Source organism: Rhea americana, unplaced genomic scaffold (assembly GCF_003343005.1).
Source record: "Rhea americana isolate MKP2758 unplaced genomic scaffold, rheAme1 scaffold_57, whole genome shotgun sequence".
NCBI lineage: Eukaryota > Metazoa > Chordata > Aves > Rheiformes > Rheidae > Rhea > Rhea americana.
Window position 1 is genome coordinate 3,962,415 of NW_028186723.1, and position 27,728 is coordinate 3,990,142.

The following is a 27,728-nucleotide window of genomic DNA, read 5'->3' on the forward strand; positions in this document are numbered from 1 at the left end:
CTGCAAATGCGTAGTGAGTAATCTGAGTGCTTTCTTATGGTCTGCTTTGACTATAACATAGAAATATATACAGTTAATCTGCATTCTGGTGTCAGTCTAATCAGTGCAAGATAAACTAACTCTGTTTTAAGACTGATGCTGAGATTGAGCTAAGACTTAGTACATTTAAGGTGGCACTGGAATCTGAGTTATTTCAGGCATATGGATAATTACAATGCCGTGACAGCAAAGTGGACCTACCTTCAATTGCTTTGAAATATTGTCTAATATTGTTTTACTTGTCCTTTGCCCCATTTTTATTTCTTCCCGCCCATTTCAAATATCCTAACCATAACAGAATTTTCACATCATGCAGAATATCAGTCATAAAAAAGTTATTAATTTCCTTTCACAATTATAACAGCTAACTTCCAGTAGAAAGTTTGGCAGACTGACAACACAAGTCACCTAAAGCACAGAAAGGTCAGAAGTGACACAAAATTCTAAGAAATTAAAGTGTTTTGACTAACCTGAAACACTATCTGAAAAACAGAAATTTCAAAGTCATTCAAACTGGGAAGCATTTTTTTTTTAAGAGATAAAATTTCCCATGGAAAAGATCTGTCATATATCAACTACGTAAAATAAGATTTTTTTTTTAGTGGGTACACACTTTCTATTTAAACAACCAAATGACATTATTAATGAAAAGTTTGTAGAGTAAATGTGCCAGAAAGAGAAATCAGAGTTATAAGTACTGGAATCACTACCTCTGTCTTGGTAAGATCTAGAATAGTAGCCTTCTTGTGAAGTATTAGAGTCAATTGAGACATTTTTAGTAGCAATAAATATACTCAAAACAATGCAGGTGAGATGTTAGAGCTTTTTTTATGATAATTTTTCTGGCTATGTGAATTATGCTCCCTGTATGGGAAGATACCATTATCTCAGATGGAGATTGCAACTTTTTTTTAAAAAAAAAACTTTTAGGAAGATGCTGTTTTACGGATAAATTATTTTAGAGATTTTTACTTGACCTGCTATATAGCCAGATAATGGGTCTCATGATTTTGTTTTATATAATAGCTCATAAAAACTATAAAAATATACATTACAAAATATGATGGTAATTTCTCGCTGAAATGAGTTACATATTGGACAAAGATCGGATTTAAAACAATAATTCATTAAAGCCACAATTCTGCATCATGAGCTATTTTTTCTGAAACCAGTGAACTAGTTCATGGTAGTAGAGTTAAACATCTGCACATCTACTCAATGAGCACTAAAACCATTTAACATCAGCAAAACACAGAACAACCTAGTTCGTGAACAAAATAAGGAGCTACACATCATTTTTCTCCTGTATTTCTGACACACTGTTGGCACTATTTTACTAAATTAAGAAAAAAAAAAAAAAAAAAAAAAAGTAAAAAGTACTTTCAAATGTACAAGAAAACAGGTTATGTGAAACGCAAAAAGTAAACTGTTCAGCAATTACCATGAATTGCTGAGGCATTCTCACTGAATAGTAATTATAGGAGTTGAACATAGGCGTTGAAGACAAACAAGGCAGCAGAAAACCTGCATTTAACTTCAAAATGTCATAAGCGGGTAAAATGCAGACCTTCAGTTTTATGTGTAGCTCTTCTTTGAAGAGCAATTTAGTACAAACACCAATGTGGCCCTTCTTTAAGTGCTGTTAGTCACATCCTTTTAATTTTTATTAAACCCAACTGTGATTATTTCCTTCAGCCCTAAAAAAATGGAAAAGATTGATTTTTTTCAAATTCTTATATCACCATCTGTCTTTGAGAGAAAGGAGGCTTCCTCTAATATTACTTTAGCATGATTCATTTTTTATACAAATGTTTTGTAAAAACCTCATGTAGCCTATTTAAAAAAAAGTTACGCTTACTGAAATAGGCGTACTGAAGCTGTATCTTAAAACAGAGGTTGATGGGACCATCTAGGATTGCGAATACTATGTGTGAGACAGAACCAATGAAAAGTTGGTTATAATAATTTATTAATTTGTACTAATTTGTGTTATAACACAAATTAAAGATACAGGAGATTAAAGGAAACATAAAAGTGTGGACTTGTGAATATGTGCACGAGTGAGAGAGATTAATCTGGGATTTTCATTTCTTCTAAGTGGAGAAAAAAATACATTCAAGTGTATACATTAAAAGCAAACCTGTAAAACAGCCAATAATTATGTTTGTATTATAACTTTTAATTAAATCTAATACAAAGCAGTTACCATTAAACTATTAATTTATTAAACAATTATTTCTCATAGAAAACACTTACTATTAATCCCAATGCAAGGAATTAAAATTATGAGAACATCCAGTAAAAGTCATTTATAATGGAAATAATAGTGACTGTGGAGAATATACTTCTCTACAAAGAGAAACTGCATGACAATTTCGTCCACCACATCAATCAGCATTAATACTGATTATTGATGTGCATTTTGTCATCAAAACTAAAAATATTGTTTTCCATTGTAGTTACAGTAACATGCATTACAGATGCCAATTTCCAAAGAAATAAAATATATAGTAGTATTTTCAAATGAATACAAATTATATCCCTTAGATCTCACTAAAAATTACATTTCTGGAAAAGAACGGAAATGTTTTTATAGGCTGATTTTATTCTGGAACAGAAGCATTTTTATTACAACAATAGTAACGCTAATTTCAAAAACTTACAGCTAGTGTCTAGTGCATGAATGAGCAGGAACTTCAAAAAATACTTCTTGTCTGGGACTCTCTTCACCAAAAGCTTAACTTTGAGACAGTAGCAGCATCATTGCAAGAAGCTACTGCTGAAACACTGCTTGGAGAAAGAACTCGATGCTACTGGAGGTAGTGGCAAGGACCAAGGAGGAGAGACAGGCCAAAGAAGCTGTTGCAGCCCTGCTCTGTACTGCCATCATACAGGCTCCTGCACCCTAGCTTACTCCTTACAACAGCATCAGCTGCAATAAGATTATTAGATTAAGTTTCACATCAGAGTTGAGGAACTTGAGCAATATCGTTTGACTCACTAAAAGTGTGATATTTTAAACAACTACTTATTCAATGCTGTGCAAGAAATAAGTWAAAAAAACACTCTCACAAACAAACCATTATAATTCCTGGTAATATGAATTATGTCCTTGGTAATAACATAGTCTAAGCAACAATAATTTCATATGTACCTAAAAGCAATGTAATTATACAATTTAAAATATCATAAGACTTAAGTTAGAGTTTGTGATTGCACTAAGTGTACTATCTTCCTGACAACTGTTACGTCTGCCACGAATGTTAATGAATGACAAGATGGCTATTACAGAAAACAGCAACCTGGAATAAGTATATCCCATAGGACCTAATCATTTTTTCTGACTGCTACATTTCCATTGAACTGGACAAATCCAAAGTAATGAAAGAACATGTAATAAAATGATTCAGCATTATAACAACTCTTCAGAGATTAAATAAAAGATCTGGTTGTAACAAAGCAAAGTTCCTATTTATATACAATTCCTCCCTCCATTTTTTTCTGGGGGGGGGGAAGGGAGTAAAGACCAGAAGATTATTTACTTCTAAAATTCTCTTTCTGGTCATGGCAATCAAGCAGGGATTTATATCTATTCACTTTCTGAATAACTACTATAAGGATTTTTTGCATATAATAATCTTTCTGTACAAATAAAGAAACTCAAACTACACTGAGGTGTTTTTAGTTAAGTGATGGACAAAACACTTCTGTATAAACATATAAATATATAACCAATAAAGATTTCCACAATCACACACCTACATCTGGTTATTTTGTTGAACATATCATGTCAAATCAAATTTTTTATGGTTATAAGGCACAGGTCGCTGCCAGGCAGTGAAACAGAAGCTCACTGTCACATCTAATTAGTAGCACCAAGACAACAGCACACCTAGAAGCCAGATTTTCATACTGTTACCATTTATCACTTATGAAAATTGCCACAACTATAAACTGAAAAGACYTTTACATCAATTAAGTCAAACACTGACAATTCATTTTGCACTGGAAATCAATATTTAGTTTTATTTGCTTTGCACATAAATATTTCAGAAACTTCTTTCCAGATACACTCATTAAAAAAAAAATCACTTAAAATCACCTAAAAAACACCTAATATTCTGATATATAATGTATGTATATATACACACACACATGTATACATACATACATATATATATATATATATACACGTATGTATAAGAACATACATATTCTTCTGACAGAATGATTTAGAAACTGAACTTCACATAGGCTGTAAATCAGAATCAATATTGTATCTAAGCTTTCATCCTAACTCCTAGAAACACTTTATGAAGGTCTGGATTTTTGCCTATTGCATCTTTCTTTCCCTGTAATCTATTTGATCACATAATTGATAACAAAAAGTGATATTTTAATGGATGTCCAAAAAACTTAACTATGCCACAAAATGATTTTGGTTTTGTTAAACATCTGAGACTAGGATTCTGTATTATGATAAGGCTCAGTTATGCTTCTGGCAGAAATCCTTTCCACAACTTACCTTCAAATATATTTTCTGGAAGCAGCAGAACACGTGAATTCTCTGCAGGTCTCTTTCAGACCCTAAGCTGCTAACACTGAAGCATGCAAAAGCGGTAAAAGAAAGAACAAAACAAAAACAACCTCTTCTATAAATAACTTACTAGGAGTTAAAGAAAAAGTTACAAGAGGAGCAAAACACCAAATAAGATCATTTATTTTCATCCATTTTTGAAGCATTTTCTGGCTCAGGGGAAATGATATACACCAGTTCTATGTCTTTTTATAGTATAGTGAAATAATGAATAGGAAATGTCAAGCTTAAAAATGCCTTTTACTTCCGCACTTCACCATGACTTCATATGCTCTGGTTTTATGGCTCTTATTTTTAAATTAGTAACTGATCTTATTTATAACTGGTGAAATATTCCTGAAAAATACCCTGTAGATTTCACAGGGCAACATCTTTCTGAATCCCCTCTTCTCTCCTCTGCCACCAGAAACAGGGATTGGTTTTGAGTGACAAATTACCTTATCCACAAAAGAATATACAATTTACCTTGGTTACATTGTGTGTGTCACCATAACTCACCTAAACCTTGTTTAATTTTGAAATGAACCAAGAATTATTATTTATTATCACACAATGCCTGAGAAACTAATATACTTAAAAATCATAGGGGACACGAAAAAAGGACTGCCAAATGTATTTGTATGATAGAAGCTATCTTTAAGTACCTCCTACTTGTTTACTTCAAGGTAAACGTTTATCTTTCTACTTCCTACAGGGAAGGAATCTCTATCAGCTCTGAAACTAGGATTTGGAGGAGCAGGGGAGGAAAAAGAGTGTCTTGACTCAGGTATGAGCAACTCTATTTATTTAATACTTTGAGCTTTATCAAACAAAAATTTTAATGAAAATTGCATCAAAGAAATTGATGAAAACATTCTGTGTGATATTATTTCAATATTTGATGCAAAACCATGATATTATGCTTTCTTGACCACCACTGAAAATCTGTTGGCTGGAACAGCAGCAAGTATAGGTGTTTGCCTATAGAACTGGATGTAACCAGGGCCTTTATAAGCCAAAAAAGTTGCAACTCTAAAAGGTGAGTTCCTGTGACTCACTATGCTATGCGTTTTAATAGCTTTTTATAAAAATACCTCACAGGTAGTCCCCACAAAAGATTCATTGTTTGTAAGTGCACATTCAGTACTAAATATTCTGAGAACATTTCAACATTTTAAATATTATTTTTACACTTTTGTAAAATAAAAAATACAAATTTTAAGTTGTTGATCATGATTAAATAATGAGACATTTTGAAAGGAGTATCAAAATTGTGCCTCTGGTCTTGAGCCAAATTCCCACAATTAAGTCAGCTGACATAAATACATTAACATAACATCGCTAGACATTATTTACTGAAATTGTTAAATACCAAAAAATAAATACTGCCAGTCAATTAAAAACCAACTTAGCCCTTATGCTAGGTGAGACCCTTAGGTTACAGTCATATTGCACCAAGTATTCAAGATAAATGGCAGCAATACTCACTGAATGGAACTAAAGAATACATGAAGTAAATGGAATAGTGAGACACAAAGGACAAAAGATGTCTGCATGTCAAGTCCACTCCTTGTTCAGTTTTGCATACCAGGCACGCTGCCTTTTTATAGAAGGCATTGCTTTGAAATGTTTCTGACCAACAGATAGTTACTAACTGCCTGCTCCTTCTTAGAGCTTAACAGTGTTTGCAATTGCTATTCTTTTCTTAGCAGACAGTATGTAGAAACAGATGAGATCTACAGATTTATGAATGGATGAATATCATGCACTTTTACTTGGTAATCTACTTGCAAAATCTTATTCAGCATAAATAATGGTTGACTTTGTTCTCCTATTCCATTTTGCATTTACTCTGTCATCTCAGTGGAAATTCCATCTTAACAAAATTGATTTATTCTATGCAAATAGAATACCAGTTTAAACTCCTGCAACTTGCATTTAACAATGTACACTGCTTGAAGATAATCTAGTAAGCTGTAAGCTTACTAAAGCTACCAAGAGTTCATGGCAAGAAAATACAGTATTTAGACTTCAAAAGAGCAACTATCAGAGGAAGAATTACTTTCAGAAGTATATATTCTTCAGTAAAACTTACAAATAAATTAGTTGTCAAGCTTCCATGTCAATATTTTTTCTTCTAATTTGATACAAACAGAAGAACAGTAATAAGTTAGAAGTTGTTTGCACCTCTCCTGTACGATTACCAAAATTTGCTGGAAAGGAGACCCAGAATACAATCGGTCAAGATCCATGCTGTTTCCCCTGTAGCTACTGCAACATTTCTTGCTTCTCTAATACTGTAGCTTTATAATATTCATTTTACTATTTGGAGAGAATTACGTAATAGGTTAGGGGCTTGGCAATATCAAGAGACCTCTTTGTTTCACAAAATTATTTTTTTGAATTTGGAGAAAGGTGTATTCTGCCCAGGACACATTTCCCACATCTGTCAAAAACAGTTCAAAAAAAATTGTGTGATCTTAGCTAGAAACTGATTGTTTACCTTCTGCTAAATCTCGTTTACTTTCATTCCAATGATGGGACATGAAAGAATAATGCTGTAATGACATGTTACAAAATTATTTCCTCCTAGCAGTTACTTTTAAAGTTCAAGAATTAAGAGTAGTTCTTCATTACCTGAATCACATATAACCAAGATTGCTGTTCCTTAGGCATTTCTACACATCAGTTGGCAAGAAACTTAATGTCTTTGCTCACAACAGCAGCCAACAGTTTGGTTCTAGTTATTACAGACCTTTTTAGAAAAAAAAATGTATTTTAGACTCTCTTCCAATAGCTGAAGCTCAAAAAAAAATGAAATGGAAACATTGATCAACTTTGGTAAAATACTTTAAGAAAGTATTCTTTATACAAATATTGTTTAAGGGAAAAAGAAAAAAAAATCTATGACAGACATTCCCATGCTTTGGCTAACATCCATTGTAGTCAGCCTGCAGAAATGCATTAGTAACTTATTACTTTTGGAAAATATATTTTCCCTCTCCAGTAGGGCTGCAACCTCAGACATAGCCTTGTACTAACTTTGTAACAGAGTTTTGGGGATAAAACTGTCTCATACCTGCACAGCCTGGAACACAAAGAAATTTAGTCTGTCTGAATTTAGCCACATGGAAATACTTCTAGACTGGTCTCTGGACTCTCTGTGAATTGAATGATTTTTTTTTTTTTTTTTTTCTTAATTAGTTTAAATGAGTGCAGATAGCTCTGTTGCCTATGTATGCCTATCTGTAAAAATATAGCCTTTGGTAAGTACTATTTAAGTAGCAAGAATAAAAATTTGAAGCAAAAACTTTCCTAAACAATTGGAGGTGCTACCTTCTGAACAAGACCCTGAGCAATCTCATCTAACTTAGCCCTAATCTGAATGGGATTTGAATTAGGTTACCTCCAGAAGTCTCTTCCATTATAAATTATTCTGACTCTGTTCTAACAGTCAAGGAGATACCTTGCTCAGGTATCATCTACATCTTGTTTATAATTGTACATACCAATAATTGCCTGAAGTCATCTGTAGCCAACATTTCTGCTCTTTAATGTTTTTGACAGTATAATCACAGGTTTCTGGGGAGTTTCTACAACCCATAAATAACATACAATAATCAGATGTTTTAAGATTCCACACTAGCTGAATATTTACAGCTACTCTACTTCCATGACATTATCACTCCTACAACTGTTGATAGTATTATCCTTGTTAGACATCCCTTTCTCTCTGTTTATGCAGCTGAACCAATGCAGTTATTCATTATCACACCTGGTCTCCAGCATTAAGTTAATAGTCCTTATTTGCTTTTATTCACCACTGTTCCTGCTTTCCTCTTTAATAATTAACAGATATTATACTCAAGTGCTGCTTAGAGAGTTGATCTGGTTAAGTAATACACTTCCTTGCTTTTTTTCTTTTCTTTTTTTTAAACTGGAAGCTTTCAAAGAAATTATGGCTAACAAAACTCTCTTTCCTGAACTTTACTATTCGTCCCACTGACAAGGCGGCTTAACTAACAAAGCTCTTATCATAGCCTTCCAAATTTCCCACCACTGAACAGAGTGCAGTATTTTACCTTAACATGTCTTAGCCATGTAGATTAAGAGCCTTCTTCAGGTCAAAATCATGCATCTGAAATCTTGTCTTTCTCCCACCACATATTTCTATCAGTCTTAAAGCAAAAACAACAACAAAAAATCCAAATTCTTAACTCCTTCTTACCCTTCTGTATTCTTAACATCAAAGTGAAGAAACTCAAGAGCACCTTCTCTCAAAGTTCTACTCTTATAAATATGCAGCATTAAACTTCACCCCAAAGTAAAGCAACTGAAAGATGACTGCCAAAATTAAAACAAATGCAATTAYGTCATTTTAGTTATCACAGGACATTAAAACGACCTAGATAGAAGAATACATATTTGCACAGCATTGCTACTATGTCTTTTCCCGTTTGAGCTATTCTATGGAATCAGAGTTGCATATCTTGCCCATGTTTTTATTCTTCCAATACTTAACACATGCAGTTAAGACTGCTCCAGGCTTTTTTTCCTCCTACAGTAATTTCTGATATACTTGCCTTCCCCATAATCTTTAGCCCTTTACATCAAATGACTTCTGTGTCAAATTCATTGCATGATTTAAGCCCATCCGGAGGCAACCCAACTCATTCCCAACCCACAAGAGATAAAATTTGACATAGGCCTCAGCTGCTACTAGATGATCTCCAGAGGGCAGGGAGGAGAGGAAATAAAAAAATTATATATATATATATATAAAAAGACCAGAGAGGAAGCAGCTTGATGACCTTTTACAAGTAAGCTCTGTGCCATGTGCAAGAAAGAAAAAAGTGATAAAGTAAATTCTATTGTTTTTTAGCTCATTCAAGAGACAAAAGAGGCAAAAGCAAACCAATCAACACACAAGATGGAATTTACAATTTAACAGTTGTTCAAAGCATATGCCTACAACTGCATTTTAGTCCAGATCAGGTGCATGCTTTTGAAGCCGATCTTCCCATTGTTCCCAGTTACTGTGCTGTGGTTTGCATTATGAAGTGATCTTGGAATGCACAAATTGTACTCTTTTCAGTCTAAACTAAACCAGATAATGCACTCCTACCACTAACAGGTGTGCAGTCCATGGGAACAGACTAGAGCAAGACCAAAGCAAAACCTCCAAAATGTGTATAAAATGGAAGTTACATTCTCAGCCCCAAGGGTTTCACTGTTCCTCTTACTAATGTGCCTACAGTCCAAATGTCCTAGTATCAACACAGTTTGTAATATGCACATCACTTTTCCATATTGTCTTATTTATGTATACACATCCATAAAGAGGACAACTTAATCTACAGTCAATATATAGGTCTCAAATCCAGAAATTATAAATACATGCTACACATAAATACACATAAAATTATCATCTTTGTCATGTTTTATTCTTCATATTCCCAAATAAAAGGCTACACAGCTCAAATGGATTTTGATTCCATGTTTCATATAAGTATCACCTGACTGAAGAACAGTTTGCAATTTAAACAAGTAACTTGATACACTCTTAAATATTTCATTGAACGCAGTAGAGTATGTGCATTTTTATCTGTATTTATCACAAAAGTGTACCAGATTTGAGATTAGTGAAAATCACTAAATCACATGTGGAAGGTGAGGGAAGATATTTTTAATTTAGAAGCTGCTATATAGTCTATTCTCACTATGTTTCCAAAGACACGCAATTTAAAAGCCTAGGATCTGGAAACAGAAGATTTCTGCCATTGCTGTGGTAATCATCATCATTGCATCGCCTGGCATTTTTGTACAGTACTAGCACTGTAATCACTGATGAACTTCAGATAAGCAAAATCAACTTGCTCAAGCATAAGGAGTCATTTATTATACTTGTTAGTCTACGCTTTTAAATGCATAGTCAATTTATCATCTATGAGATTTTTGTTTAAATTTCAATGAAGAACAATTGATGTTCATATAGATACAGTATCATCATTTATGAATGATGAGGAAGAATAAAGTTTACAGATTCCTAAAATAAGTTATTTATTTAGATATGAGCAGCTTTACAACTGTTTTCATAATGAAAAATTTGTTTCCAGATATCCAGCACCAGATTTCTAGGAGGAGATTAGGTTTTGTTTTCTCCTTTCAGCAAGGGAAAATATAGCTTCAATTAACAGCAAATGGATTTGACGCTTGTTTCAAAGCAAACACTTAAAATAGAAACATGATATTAATAGAGATCTGAAGATACTGACGTTTGGTTAAAATATTTGTAAAGGCATTCAAAGTTCAAAGATTCTAGTTATCTTCTCTAAATTTTAATGCAGTCAGACTTTTAGCAGACTGCATTCAGGAAAATGCACCACTAATGATGATTCACTACTGATTACTTCCTATATGTAGGCACAGAGTATCAGTCTGCTGTATCTAATCTTAATACTTTGGAATGACCTTTCAGTCATTTCATTTGTATGACACAATCAGCAATTTCACTTTTGATCCCCCAAGGCTTTTCCAGGGCAATTGCTATGCTGCCTACGTATATTACTTTTTCTTTTCTATCTGCCACCATTATACATGTTTGGATAGCATACAACACTGGCATTATAAAATGCTTGCTTACACGTGCTGAAGCTTTTTTTAATTATTATTCAACGTATTTTTAATATGTTTGGTAGCCCTTACAAAAAAGAAAGAATCACTTATCTCACACCAATATTATAATAATCTTGACGTGCAGTTCTCTAAAATGGTAAGATTTCCCTGCTGTTGTTCTACAGACATAGAATAATCACACTATTCTAGCTAGTAAAAATGATAAGGATGACACAGAAATACTCCAGACATTCTCATTCACTCTGTATTTCCTCCAGACGTTGAACTCCACCCTGCAAGACCAACACTATCAGAGGGCAACATTCAGTTTGTTTCACGTTGTGATTGAAGAGGGAGAAAGAAAAAAAAAAGTCACTTTGAGATCGCATTCAATTAAATTATGACATTTGAGAAAGGTAAGACAAAACTCATTTAACAACACTGCATTATCTTGACTTCAAGAATCCAAACTAGTTAACTCATTTGAGTTCATAAAAATAGAGCATTTTTGCTGGCTGCCTACAACATTCACAATCCTTGCGATCCCTAAATGCCTGCTGAGTAACTGGATATCTCTATTTGCATACAGTATGCATTTTGAGTGGGATATAAGGAGAAGGGAAAAGATAAGAACATGAATGCCACAAATTTTTAATGGTGCCTGTTAGCTAAAAACAAGCAATCCTTTTGGATATTTTGATTCATCTATAGACAATACAAATGAGCAACAAGAAAAGCCAAACAAGTTTCTGTTACAGAAGTGATAGATGATCTGTCAACAACAGAATATATTCAGTTACTAACCTGCAATAATCAGTCTGTTCAGGACCCTTTCACTTCATACAACCCTCTAATACCTGTTCTTAGCACCGAAAAATCTGTATGCCTGGTCTAGAACACCATTTAGTACGTATCAATCCATCCACCTTTCAGCTTTTTTAGTTGTTTCCGTCTGCTCTCTTTATTAGAGTTTAAGTAGTTTAAAACACCCTCAGTTTCTCATGGCATAGTGCAGCTGCCTAACTAACACCATTGGCTGATTCTTCCACTTTGCTGAAGTAGGTTGCTAAAAAGTTAGCATTTTATGCAAGTCACTGTTCACAGTCTAGTTATCCCTTTTACAGACTAAAAAAGTAGTTTTCCAATATGCCAATACACAATAGGTTTACTTTTACTGTAGCTAAGTCTATCAAAGATGTCCATCATTTGTAATGATTTAGTAGTAGTTTAAAAGAAGAAAAAAAAGAAAAGCGTGACTTATTTTTAATTAGGATTTGACTAGACATTCATTTTCATACACAAGCTCTCTCTACCTCTCCTTTAGTATAGCCCTAACAGCAATAGCATAGAGAACTGTGATAGATAAAATTAAGTAGAATCACTTGACATACTACTGGAAAGAATGTGAAAGCATTAGACAATCCATAACAAATAAATCCAAATTTAAATGCAAGATATATTTGCAGGCTGTTGATAAACTGATAGTAAAAAGCTACTCAGTAGCTTTACTTGTTCAAATTGAAAACTATGAAGTAACTACAGAGACAAGAGGAGGTGTCTTTTCAGTAGATGCTATTACACTTCAAAAAACTATAAACATGTAAATTGTTTACACTTATCCAGTGAGGCCATGCCCTAAAGAACAATTTATTGCAGTACTTTTAGAATTCTTCCACAGTAAAAATATGAACTATTATTTTGATTCTGTCAATTTCCCTTCTACCAAGTACTTCTTTAAAAAGAATTCCAAGTCACAAGTAAGTGTTAATAACAACAGATTCAAAAACAAGTCATATGGTGAAAAAAGTCACGTAATGTAAACTTTACATAGTGATCCATTTAAAATCTTAGTCTTACCTTTCACAATACTACCATATTATAGTCAAAAGACAGTAGTAAGAACCATGGAATAAGTTCCATTACTATAGTACTGCTGTACAAAATGTCAGCAAAGATTATAGTTTTCTTCCTACTGCAGTCAAATTCAGTTACTCAGACAAATAGTCTTCTATGTTAAAACAAGCAACAGCAAGTTGGCTGCAAAAACGGATACAAACTATTTAGGGAGACACATCCATTTACTATAATATGAATTTTTAATTAGTTGCAATATCTCCCAAAGCACTAAGCAGAAAAGAGAAACTGAAGCACCATCTTTTTGTCCTGAAGATAGTGGCTCATTTACTCGGCAATTCAGGTTCTGCTTTATCAAGTACAATAGTGCACCACAACACATTTATGATGTAGCAAACATGAGAGTTTCATTAATACTTGGATTCAGCTTAAAAAAAAAAAAAGTATTACATGTATTTAAAAACTTTTAGCTACAAAATAAACTTTAAAGTTGTTCTTAATTCCATGAAAAATAAAGCAAGGTATGTTGCATTGTTCCCCCTCCTTTTTTATTGTCTGAAGCTCATGTTTTTGAATGAGCTTTGGAAACTTTACAATCTACCCCTCTTTTACTGTTGGAGGCTTAAGGTCTTCTGGCCTTGAACGTTATATTTCCTTCAACTTCTCCTTCCTTAACCATCTGGTCAAGGAACAGATGGCCTTAGAAGGCCACTCTTATTTGTCCTGCATTATCTTAACTATGTACTCACACTACCGAAGTCCTTGCAATATTCTTAGAGTTGTTATGACTAGCTCCCTGCAGAGTTTTTGACTTCTTGTTAGGTCTTTCATCCTAGCTGAGGTCCAGATAAAGTAAGAGATTTTTAGGGATATTAAAAGTTCTCAGCTGCTTAAATCCTTCAACACTTACATTGCCAAGAAGATGATCTTAACTTGGATGCCCATACAGTAAACGAATTTTTTGACACTTGTAAGATTAAAAAAAACTTTTTTCCTAGTGCATAGTGTTTTACTAAAGATGATGCCAGTACCTTAATGGGATAGATTACCAAGTTGTATTTGGTTTATGAGGGGAGGTCTAATTTGACATGCATGCTTTATTCCTATATTTCACCCAGGTGAAGTTACTCATATTCACAGTCTTATGAGTAGGGTGGGGTATATGGAACAAGGACTACAGCAGATTACTGAGGACACTGACTTGTAAGAGGTTAAACATCWGCTGTTCTATGATAACAGCAGGCACCTTCCTACCCTGCAACAATCTGCTGAAACTACTATATAATTTCTTTTTTTTAATTGCAAGATGAACTTCCAAATAACTTACTGTGGGGTTAAAGTATACTCAGAGACAAGTAACCACAGAGCAACTCGCATGAAAAAATACCCCTATATTAATTTTTTCATATGTCAAAGACTATATAAATTTTAAAGTTAACTGGTTTTAGGAGAGCATATGAGCACAAAGTGCAAATGATCAATTACATCTTAATGAATATTTTAACTCACAGCCACTGGTCCCAGTTCTGAGAGTCTTTCTTTCTATCCCATAGGCTCTCTTTCTCCATAGGTACAGACCATAAAACACGTTTTTCTTTAGTAATTAAACCTTTTAAGGTGGGCTTTCTTCTTAATCTTTTTTGTTTTCAAAAAAAAAAATTGTTCACAAACAGAAGGCAACAGTTTCACATGTGGCCCACAACATGGCTGGGTCCTGATTTGGTAAGAGAACATTAATGACAACTACATTCTGTCGTGTAGCAGCTGGTTAATCTTCTTTAGATGCAATAGCTTTAATGATTTAATGTTTCAACGAGTTCTTTGAAATCTCTCCTTGGATTCAAGCATTACAGTGATAGAGAAATGATTTAACAGCTACAGATACATTTACAACACAAGTAGCAAAGACAGAGGAACAAAAAAAAGCACCGTCTGTAAAAGTATAGTACAACAAATTTACACTGCCAGTTATTTTAACAATTGTAACATATATTAAGGTAAATGGGCTGGATTTTGCTTTATGTATGTAGTATAAATTCAAAGCTATGGACTTAAGTCAATGAAGTTAATATCAAGAGAATCTGTGCATGCAAGATGAGAATCAGTTTCTATGTGCTAATTAACAGTAATATTCAGTCTATAGATTATCAAATTAAACCCAAAACCTCAATCATTTATAATTATACAAATGAGTAACTGCAGACTGATGTGGAATCCCATTACACTGAATTGGCAATTTTAGGCAAAAAATCCATTATTAGGTCCTAATTTATTTTTCCACTGAAAAGTTTTCATATCTAAAATCCATAAAAATAAGTGATAGTTTCAGTCTAAGTGTTACCTCATTTACAGAAAAAGTCTCACAACCTGAAGACTCCCCTGTCAGTACTTCAGAAAGAGATTAACATTTCTAAAATAGCTTTGAGAAAATATATTTTAAAAGTAAACTAGACCCAAGAAGAAAAAAGTACAAACCAGTGAAGATGACAACAACTTATTTTTTTCAAAGATGGTCATGTATATTTGTGTTTAAGCAAGTATTTTAGAGTGCACCGAAATAAAACAAAACTAAGAAAACAAAGCATACTTTGATTTGAACAAGCTTTGCTAGTTGATTGGTTGGATAAGAACTTAACCTTTATGTCACACTTCATACAAAAAAGAAATACACACACACTAACCCTAGTCTTGTCTTATGACTAATATTTAGACAAATTTTTATTAATGGATAATCAGGTTAGCAAGACAACTACTCTAATTTAGAGGCTTTCTAAATTAGATACTCAATTCATTCTGGGGAAAAAAACAAAAATTGCTCAACTATAATGCACTTCACACAAACAGTTAAGTTTAAATTTAAATTGATACAAAAACAGAAATGTGCCTTATATGAAGGTCCCTCTAAATTCTGCATCTTCCCTACTTTATGCTTTGAATATGATTTTTTTTTTTTTAACAGTTAATTGCCCGGCAGAGACTTACCATAATTCAATTTATTTCAGTGGTATTAGGATTGTTTATGTTATATAATTTCCTCCTGTGTTTCAGTAGAAAAGAACTAAATTAGAATTTCCAAAAGTTACAAAGATGGGAAACTGGTTTAGCTCAGTTGGCTAGAGTGTGCTGCTGCTACTACCAAGGTCAGGGTTCAATCCCTATATGGGGCTACGCTGAGGGTTGGACTAGATGATCTCCAGAGGTCCCTTCCAACCTTACCATTCTATGAAAATCTATCAGATTACTGAAAATGTGGGTTAGATTTATAGTTCTAAAGAGTTTGGCAACTGCATATACAAAACCATTGTATATAACTGCATATACAAACCAAAACTACATCCCAAAACCAAATATATACTTTAGGAAAGTATGTTCTTCAGAAAAAAAGTTCCATAGATAATTCATTAACAAAACAATATTTTAAAAAGAGAGGAGAGGCCTGAACTTGTCACTCTCCCTGGTCTCCTCTCTCCACTCACAACATCTGCAACAATCAGTCGGAGTTGCTGGCTTATTTTGCTGTAGAACTTTCCAATAGGACACAACTGAATAGTTTAGAAAGTCATTCCATAAATATACTGAATTACCCAGAATACATTTGGTTTACTCTGGTCAATAAAACACTTATCTCTCTCACAATAGGCCATACTGTTTATACAAACAAAGTTAGCTTTCCTGCATCGGCCATCTATTTATTTAGCAATATCAGCTATCACTGTAAATCAATTTCTTTGCAAAAGAGAAACACAGCTGCTGCAAAATCTACTTAAAACTCTTCCCTGCATCCAATATTTGGACAGGCAACAGAACAGATGACAAGAACACCACACATACAAAAAAAAGATCATAATATATCTAGAAATACTGAAACAGTGTTGCTCATCCTTTGCCTTAGAAATGGTTGTAAACTCCATCATGTACTATCTACTTAAAATTGGTGCCTTTTAAATGTGAACTTCTATTTAAACCATGACAAGGAAAAAAAAATCCTATTCAAACTAGGTACTATCAGGTGAATTTGAAAGATATGCCAGTAAAAATAAAGGCAACTGAAAGATTTTGTAATACAGATTGGTCATCATGTAAGTAATCTTTACGGAAAAAGAAACACAAGGCTAAAATAAAAGTTATCAGCTCAGTAAAAATCATGAAAAAAAAACATAAGTATTAATCCCTGATCAAGCTGAAAGGTTACTTATGTAATTATATTATTGTATTGTAATTGTATTATATATTGTGTATTCTTGTATTTTTTTTATATTATGTAATTTTTGCCCTAGAAGTCATACAGAGAGGTCTTCAAAGGTAAATTCACCCAACATCATCATTCAAAATGCTTGCACCTCTTTCATGACTTTTTTTGAAAAAAGAATCACAAAAGAGACAGTGTTAYGATTAGAGAGCAATATCCTGGAAAATATGAAGTAAGAAGACCCTGCCAAATAGAGACAGAAGATCACTGATAGCAGCCGCAGCTACAACTCAGCTACAAATTCCCATCTAAATCTCAATTACATGGCTTAAAACAGATTTATTTCACTACTTAAGAGAAATATTCGGCCAAAGAACATTTTTGCAAAACCTGAATAATATGGATGAGTTCTGTTAACAGATCTTAAAGTAGAGGTTCAGGAAGGTACAGGTATGTGCATACACATGCACACTCATACACACACAACATAAAGCCCTGCCCATTACAAATGTTTCCCATTCAAGTTATTCTCTTCATTAATCTTTTTATCTAGYATTTTAGATTTGAAACTCAGCTAGTCACATGCATTGCAAGCAGTCAAAACCTTTGCAAAACTCTACCATTTCAATGGCAGCACAGGAAGGATCACAACTTCCAGCCTGGACAAGGAGAAGGAAAACGCACAAAAGGAAAATTACAGGCTCGGATACACATGATGCATTTAGTGTATTCTGCTGGCAAATGCAATAAGGTGTGGGATGCTCTGCTTTCTACCATTGCTTTTGTGTAAGGCATCCCCAGGTGAAGGTACACATGCCCAAGAACAGCATATATCATAGCTTCCTAATGATTTAATAATTTATAAGCAGGCAAGAAGTATTGGCCTGATGGTGACGGGGGTAATGAGGCCATACTCTTAACAGCTATCAGAATTCGGATGCACAAAAAAGGTGAGGTTTTGTTTTTAAGTTGTTTGTATTCAATAGTCTCTGGAAAGTGCAGAACTACGGTGCATTTTTACACAAAAACTCTCATTAAATCACAGAAAAGGCTTTCTGAAGCCTGCAGTCAAAATGTTTAAATATTTAGCATGAGACAGAAAAAATCCTGATGGCCTTCAAGTTTATTTGAAAGACGGATTACAGAATATTATGTAAGACGCAAATCTCAGAACTATTCCCCATTGTATTTACAAATATTATCAAATTTTACAGGACCACGAATTTTCATAAAAAGTGACATTTTCAAAAAGCTTCTCTTGCTTTAATCCTCCTCCTTTCTTTTGATAGGATTACACTCTGAAATGGCAGACTATTAAATAAGCAGACTGAAATGCCAACTGTGAGGCATTTAACTACTTATATTTACAAATTAATGTTTTACAGTTACTTCAGATTTTGACATTATAGTTCAGTATCTTCAGGCAATTCATTTCAGTATGTGTCGAATTTGATTTACATTTCACATTTTACATTCACATATTACTATATTAGAATACCTTTAAGTTTCCCTTAATCTCTGACAAAAGAAATTTACCTTTATGAAAGGCTTAAAAATTCCTTTTGTTTTTATTAAAGTGTATCAACTAGCTTGCCTACAATAATTTCAAAGTTACTGATGAATTTACTTGGAAAAAAAAATGTGTTAGCATAACCTCACAGAAAGAATGAAGATCGTGACCTACATACATATGTGCACACATACATACACACGCACATTCAAAATACAATATTTAAAGATGGATATCACTGGTCTTCCCCTTCAATTACTCCAGTATTCACAAAGGAATGTTCAGAATGAAGAGGGAAAACTGTAAGTGGAGTTCCTACAAAAGTGACAGTTATCCTAAGTTATCTTAATGATGAAATTATTTCAGTTACATTATTTCATAGTACATCTGTGGGCTTCTGAAATAGCTATTGCAAATATAAAGTTGTATGTGCTGCTGGATGTGGTGTTTTATCTAAAAATATTTACTCTGGAAAATATCAAATGCAATTTCTGTATTTCTTAAATTCGTATTTACAGAAGATGTTTCCAAGAAACTTGCTGCCTTTCTGAATACAGAACTATGACTATTCCTGGAGTATTATCTCAAATACAGTATTAATTGAAATCAGAATTTAAAGGCACACCATAAGTCCTAATCAATCTACATTATCTAACTTGACTACTTCAAGATTAATAGCAACTTTCTCTCTTGTGGTCTTCAACTTCTTTAGAGAAGACAAACCTAAGAAAATCTGAAATGGATACATTTTATTTTTCACTACTAAATAAACATTAGAAAACATTAGTATAAAAATTAGAAATAAGTACTGCTTAGAGTTGTCTGCATTTTGTATTAGTCAACACTTCTGCATAATTCCTACTACTAGCAGTATCTGAATATCTGATGATGCATATGATTTGATGATCTATGAAGTACAAGAGTGAAAAGCAAGCACAAATAGTTTGAAAGTAACAGAATAAACTGGAATCCAGGAGATTGTCTAGCTATCTTTTTCCATAACTGTAGCATTACTTAAGAATCGTGATCCCATTCATAAGTCCAAGACAGCAACAGGAAAATAGATGTAGATGCATATAGAGAAAGTTCAAGAATCAGTACATCTGTAGTTGAGCAAGACTACTTTTTCCATTACTTTACGTTCATATAACCAATAAAAAGTTCATACGTTCAGTTCATACGTGCTTCCTGGGTATAAGAATAAGCAAAAGATAGTTTCTACAAGTCATAGAAAACTAATTTATCCATCAGAAGAATGACCTAAAGAAAGTGAACATGACTACCAGGTTAAGTACAGCAGTTAGTACGAAATGAGATTCTTTTCTGGGCAATTACATTACTCGTGATTCACTGTTTTCTACACTGCTGGAATCACAGACAAAAGTGCTACCACTCTCCATACTTAGAAAAACAGTGCATCTTGAGAGTAGGCAAGGCATTATGTAATCAATGCAAGGTATGCTTCCAGCTACAAAACTACTTCAGGTCTGTAATACTAATAATTCAAGATCATTTTGCACCCACTCTTCTGGCATTTGTAAGAAAGACAGGAAGTATATACTATTTATTTATAGGGTAACTTGAAGATTTCTGTTGAAAAACTATATTACTCTTTCATACCAATAAAAATGAAATGCTTACTCAGTTAAAGCTAACAGTAAGATTTTCACCAAGTTTAACAAAATCAGGTTTAAAAAACTCTGCTTTAAAAAAAAAAAAAAAATCCAAGCAATTCAGTGCTGTCTAGCAGTCTAATTACTACATCCTATTCACATATAATTAAGTTTTACATAGCAATGCAGTGAATCAAATTCCAGCACATACAACTAAGTTATTTAACATTGTTTACATATTTTACAGAGGAATGTGCCAAATCATCTCTCTGAAGTCTTACTGGTGTCTCAAATTGATTTGATAAACAGCTTACAGGCATGAAACACCTTTGTATTGTAACAGACGCTTCAATAATGTTCTGGATATGTTCGAACAAACAATCTGTTTTTCAAATCCAATTGTGGCATCTACGAATGTTCCATAAATAATGGGATCAGATCAAAACCTCACCAACATTCATTATGAAGTATTAAACCTGTCTAATCTCTTATCACTGCTGCTAACATAATAAAAAGAGTGAAAATGCCAGTAAGTACACAAAGCTCCCAGAATTTTCCTCAGAAACACCATGGAACATAGTCCAAATCAGACGATGTATTTTCATGTCAATATGATGCTTTTATATACTCTTAAAACAGAACATATTTACTTTTCACTTCAATTTAGTCCATCACTTTTCCTTAGAATGAAAGATAAATTCAGAAACAACTTAAGATCAATAATTGCACACATCAGCATTAAGTGAAGGATTTAATATTAGAAAGATATTAAGTAATGGGATCAGCTACCTTGTGATTAACATTGCACTATAGCTATAAATCATGGGAAAGATTAATGATAAGTAAGTTTGTCTGGAAAATCACTGTGGTTTTTCTTCATAACTGCCTATTTAACTCTTCATACAGTTATAATTTCTCAGGAAAATAAGTAAGTTCCAACGATAAGTGTGCTATCAACACTTCCTATTTTGTTGAGGGGCTTGGTAAGACTCCTGCCACTCAGCAAGATCTCCTAATAGTTTATAAATTAACTTGCACATTTAACCTTATTTCCTAAGGAAGAGAAACTTCTGTGATTTCACTACATCTGTTGAATACAAATTGAGAAGCAAAGTGGTTTTGCAAGTTCCTGGCTTTCCTGTTTCCTTATGCTACTATGTCAGGATTTTCAAATGCAGGTTCTTAAAGTCAGGCCACCTGTTTAGCCACCCAACATTCAAGGCTGTTGAGCACAGCAAGTTCTTGACACTGATAGCAGGTCACTAGTCTAGAGATTCAGCAACTCAGATCAAGGAGGCCCTGCTCTCTGGCAATGTTTGAACAATTTTTAATGAAGGACTGGACATTTCTGTACAGTACAGGCCAAATTTCCAAAAGCTTCAGAAATTTTGAAACCTTGTCATTCCATTTTAGATGTTCAAAAAAAAAGAGACATTCTTGAGAGTCTTACTCAAAGTACTTTCCTGTAGTTTTAAATAGGAGTAATTCCTTTCCACTTATCATTAGTTTAGTCCTGCTGCCATCTGCTGTCACAATCATACTGGCACCACACTGCTTACAGAATGCTGTTATGCTCTTACAACAAGAGCAAAGAAAAAGAACGTATTTCAGTATTTTTAGATAATTTTTACTACCAGTAAAGAGAAATTCATTTGTCCACAGAGCATAATGTTAAACATGAGTACTGCCAGCTTAATTGCTAGGGTGTCACCTCTACAAAAATCATGCATAACGTCATAGAAACCTATCCCAACTAAGAGGTGATTCAGTTGGGTAAGTATGAGCAGAATTTTTAAGTATGTATAGTTAGGAATAGGTTAGGACTATAAACTAGTCAGACTGTTAAGACTGAATTACTCCTATCTCACCCCTATGTGAGCATGCAATATCTTTTATTAGTTATAAGACAGATTAAAATAAATTAAAAGAAAAAGTTAAACAAAATTTAGAAGCAATGCATGAGATATTAAACAAAAAGCTTTTGTTTTTTTTTTTCCTCCCCAGACCTATTACTTCAATGAAGTACAGTAACTTTTAGCAATTTCTAGGGTTAAGTGGACTCTATGATTCCTTTTAGGACCACTGAGAACTCTTTTCCTTTCTAATACCTCTGACTGTACAATGTATTAGCAACTTAAACTAGCTTAAGATGTGCTACAATCCCACTCTTCTTTCCCCACACATTTCTACTTCCTTCTTTCCTCTGATTCTGGAGCTATCATGCAGGAAAGCAATTCAGGAAGCTGACATGGCTAACTCACAACCACATGAACATCAGTAATAATGTTAGGAATGGGCAGAGAGGATGTTGAGACAGAGGCAACTAACAAATATAGTCCTGAACTGCCATAGCTTTCTGTGATGAAGTTTGGCTGTGGAACTGAGCTCTAGGCAAGCTCTTCTCAGAAGTTTCTCTATCTGCACTCGATAAAGATGTTTTGCTTACTTCCTTCCTGCATCTCCTATTATGCCCTCAAGAACTTAATTGCAACCGAGTATTCTCTATTTTTAAGAGAAAAGGGATGAATCTAGATGATCCCTTCAAGTATTTGAACTGACTAAGTACAACAGCTAGGAAAACAAGAATAGGCAGTTCTTAGTTGCTCAGTCACAAAGCCTTTTAGACAAAAGATAGCATACAGTAAATTGAAAACAAATATCACAGCTTCTGTAAAAAGGAGTTTTAAAAACAATGAAAAACTGAAGTTACCAATCGCATAAACTGAACAGGATGCTGAAATTCCATATGGTCATTCTAATGGAAAAACTACTCTGATCTCCCAATGAAACTTTAGTTTGTGTTCCATTGTGCAGGAAATACAACAAAAGGCATAGGGCTTAAAGCTAAAGGCAATCAGATAGCACAGGATAACATGCAGAATACAAAACAATTTTATTCTACTGAGTTCTTTGCATAAAATGATTTGCTAAAATATTTATAAAATTTCATTATTTTTTACATGGGATTTTTACTTTTTGCTCAGCATAAGCCGGATTCAGTCTGATGACTACCATGGTATCACTAATGTGAAATTTAAAGGCTCCTTCACATACCACACCTCTTGTAGAAAGAAAGAAAAAAAAAATTCATCTTCCTACACAAAAGGAGACAGAAATGCAATTTGTAGGCTGTATGCTGCTAAATTGCATGTTGTCAAGTATGTTAATTAGTAACAGATTAACTTACAATACCAGTAACACTCCTACTTTCTGTATTTGCAGACACATACAAAGTTATTTTTCTTCAGCAGACAGGGTAAATTTTACATGCTCCAAAAAAATTTAGAAGTCTAAGGAAATTTCCTCTGTATTTCCTCAAAACACACAGGAGAAAGGGAAGTAATCAAATGGGTTACTCTGATCACACGTCTTCAACACCCATATCAGAATGGAATGCATTGCACAGTGAAAGACAAATGAATCCTATTCACTAAATTCTAAACAATCCTTTTTCCTCCCACAATAACTAGATGATTAAATGTATATTTTATACTACTTATTTTAATGCAGATGGGCAGTTGATAATTTATATATTCAGACTGGGAATATTTTCAAGCACAGTTATGATAACTGTACATGCTGTTATCCATACAAATCAATTTGACAGTAAAACTTTGGATTAAAAAGTAAATAAAAAAAGGGGACTTTTTTTTTTTTGCTGAACTATCCATTGATTGTCCAAAACATACATTCTTTCTAGACAATGTACTAAGAACATGAGACATACTGCAAAATGCCAAGATTTTACCGTTTTAATAGAACTCCTTGATTTTTCTTCCCAAACATTACTGCTCAGCTCCATTGTGCAGTGAACATTTGTTTCTCTTTCATAGGATCCAAATATAAGTAATCTGAAATAAAAAAGACTAGAGTAAGATTTCTAATTCCATTCCATAAATCCTAAATATTTCAAACTCACCCTTATTCATTTATAGACTCTATTACTATGTTCAAAATGTACACACACACATTAGGATATGTATGTAAGATTCTACAAGTACAACCTTACACAAAAAGAAAGACACCACCACCCTCTAGTGGAAGAACTCTATATATAAACTGCCATTCAAAATTTTGAGTTGGTTTAAGCAATCAACAATTTTTCCATAAAAGGGAGAACTTGCTTGTTTTATTTTATTTTATTTTTTTATTTTTTAAACAGCAATAACCTCAAGCAATCCACTCTCAACTTAAACTTCACAACCGATGACAGTTTTTCTTGGTTCAAGAGAGTTACTGAAAGATCAGAGTCAAAGTTCTACAGCTGTTTATGTTTCTATTTCATTACACTGAGATTCTCCTATATATGAAATTTCTCATGATATTCAGCGCAAACCAGAGTGGTTTTTCATGCATGATACCCTATTACAAAAGGCAATAAAGCTCTTCTGGTTCATGTAAGCACTGTGAAAGAAAAAAACAACCAGCTCTAGGACACAGAATAGCATTGAAGTTGTAAACAGCACATGTTACAGTAGCTAAAGGTAGATATATATTTTGGACTGAAAATTCAGACAAATCTCTCCTCCTTTTAAAAAGGGCCATCTTTCCTTTTTTTCTTTTTTTTTCCATTTTTTAAAAATCTTTCTATATACTTTTGAAAAGGACAACCTTTAAGCTTTCATTCAAAGTATCTTATTTGTGAAAGTTACACAGCCCCTGAATTGATATAGAAAMAAAAGTTGTTATAGAAAAAACACATGAATTTTCTCTCTGTTCATCTTGATACTCTTAAATATTTAAACAAGAAACATTACTTATGATCAAAAAGTGCTTAGCTTTCCAAATGTGGAGATATGTAGTAAAAATATACTTTAAAAAGCAAGTTCTATACACTTCCACTATGACAATGTTAATTTCATTTAGGAATTTGAAYGCAGAAGAAATAACAGAATACTGTTATACGATTAGATGGAATCCAAAGATAGTATCAAAAATCCTACTCCAAATTGCCCATAGAAATCACAGAATATAAAACCCTCCCAGGATCTTAAGAAAAGGTGAAAAAAACCATAAAGTCAAAGTGATCTTTTATTTACAGAATTGAAAAGATCTCCCAGAAGAAAAAACTTTCAGATAACCTATATAGTTTACTGGTTCTCAATAGGAAGTTATAAACATGCTGCTTGAATTCTTTCAGATGTAAACTACAGGCTCCCCAAGGTATGCACCCAAAGATAGATGATGCTCTGAGGATCCCATGACCTTGAAGCATCTTTATCTACAGAACTATCTTGAGAGAAAAAGCAAAGCACCACGGTACCATGCTCACTTTTAAGACTTGAGGAGAAGTCCAAGAAACTGTAAGAGTTCTGTACTGAGACAGCACAGTAATAGCACAAAWGTCTCTATGAAAGACATGAGTGGAAAAAGCTCTATATTTCAACATACACTGCTGGAAACACCCAGTTGAGAATGACCCCAAATAACCTTCATACTAGCTCAAATACAACAGGGATGAAAAGGGGAAAAATTCTGAGACTGTTACTTTCATGCACACTATATATTTCTTCTACTATTACCAAATCCTCTGTGTGCCTTTCAGCTTTTACCCCATAAATGCTCTCAGGTACAAAAGCAAGCAAAAATATTCACCTAATAGGGAGATTCTATGCACAGCAGTTGCTTAAGGTCAAAAAAGGATGGGACATCTGCAGGATCTGAGGAATTACTATAGGATCAAGGAACCGATCTTAAAAGTCATGTCCAGAAATTCCAAGATGCATAAAATGGCTGGATTAAGTCAGGTATAAAATTTAAAAGGCCTGACAAAACAGCAATTGCATCCTCTCTGAGCAATCTAATAAGCATCTCTGAAAGCAGAAAATACTGAGAGGTCAACTGCTGATATCAAACGGAGTATTTTCACTTTCAAAATATCCTGGAAAGAAACAAAATATCAGTGATGTGTGAGAGATGCTGTACAGTATTTCAGATTTAGGAGAAGAATAGGATTTAAAAGTGACTTTCCAAAACAAAAATAATTGCACAAAACTGCAGGTGGTTATTTTGGACCCCATTATGATAAAGATGCTGGAGTGAAATTGGGGACTGCCTCAATACAGATCGCAAATACCCTATATTCAGTACAAATGAAGAAGAAACACTGGTAATAGTAGTGAAGGAATGTACCGAATCACTTGTTTTTATTGGACCATTCACAGAAAACAGACAAGGAACACAACTAAGCAGCAGTTTTAGTACAGAAAAATCACTGCTGTGGTCCACTTAATGTGAGCAGCACAACATCATCTGGAAATAAACTTTGGTTTTTTGGTATGTAGCACTCAAACTATGTTGGTATATTTAGTCACAACACCAAAGCTATTACTTTCTTGAATCAGAACAGGCTTGCAGCTGTAGTTATTATGAATTTAAGAAAACACACGTAATCATAAGAATAAGCAGAAGAATAAGCAGAAGACCACAAAATATACCTTGTACATTCAATCAGYGTGACTTTTAGTCGACCTTCTGTCAATGGAAAATCTTGTATACAGAGGTCTCGATCTTCATAGTCATCGGGTGACAGTACTTGAAATGGAAAAAATGGCTTGAACCTGAAAAATAGAGAGTAAACTTATCATAACTCAAAATACATAAACAAGACTAATGCACAGAATTTTAAAAAAAGCTAATAAATCAAATTTTATTCAAGATTTCTAAAGAGAAAAACTGCTATTACTCATCAAAAGCAGCAAGCAGAAGCTAAATCTGCTCCTTGCAGAAGACTGGAAAATATGTAAACATGACTACTTTATTGGAATGGATTATCTGAGTACTATATTTACTAGTGCAGATGATTTTGAGAAAAAGGGAAGCTGATGAATTCACAGAATATTTTTATGGTTGCAAACACACAATTTAACACAAGAGTCCTTTCACAGTAAACATCTTAACAAATCTTTGAATTTTAAGTTCACCTGCATATTACATCAGTGTGTTTTGACACAACTGTTAAGACATTGCTGTATTTGAAGGACTGATGCATCCTAATAAGCAGGGCACTATTTTGTTACATATATTAATACTTCTGTCATCATTTGAAATACACGCAAGTGCTCTTTTCAGTCAGGCTTGTTATTTTTTGCATACCCTGTATCTTCACTTCTTCTCCTTGAGCCTTATTTCACACATTGTAGCATATTATTCTTAAAAGTAATTAATGTTCTTGATACTAAGTATTCTACACATATTATCTTACCATATTATTAATTCATTTTGATTACAGTATATCAACTATAAACACAATTTTCATTCTTAAGCCATACTATTTCAGTGTTGGACACAGCCATGATCTAAGGGAACGAAGGAGAGGGAAAGGCTGCACAG

The 27,728-nt window shown here is 33.5% G+C and overlaps 1 protein-coding gene across 1 annotated transcript in view; it reads right to left on the reverse strand.

The window, feature by feature from the left end:
- PDZD8 (PDZ domain containing 8) overlaps window positions 1-27,728 on the reverse strand; it is a 62,648-nt gene that overhangs the window by 15,398 nt on the left and 19,522 nt on the right. Inside the window, exons 2-3 of the mRNA XM_085319050.1 lie at window positions 26,834-26,956; window positions 24,145-24,247 (exon numbers count right to left, since the gene is read on the reverse strand). Of these exons, the coding sequence (XP_085175176.1) occupies window positions 24,145-24,247; window positions 26,834-26,956 (226 nt within the window). The remainder of the gene's footprint in view (window positions 1-24,144; window positions 24,248-26,833; window positions 26,957-27,728) is intronic.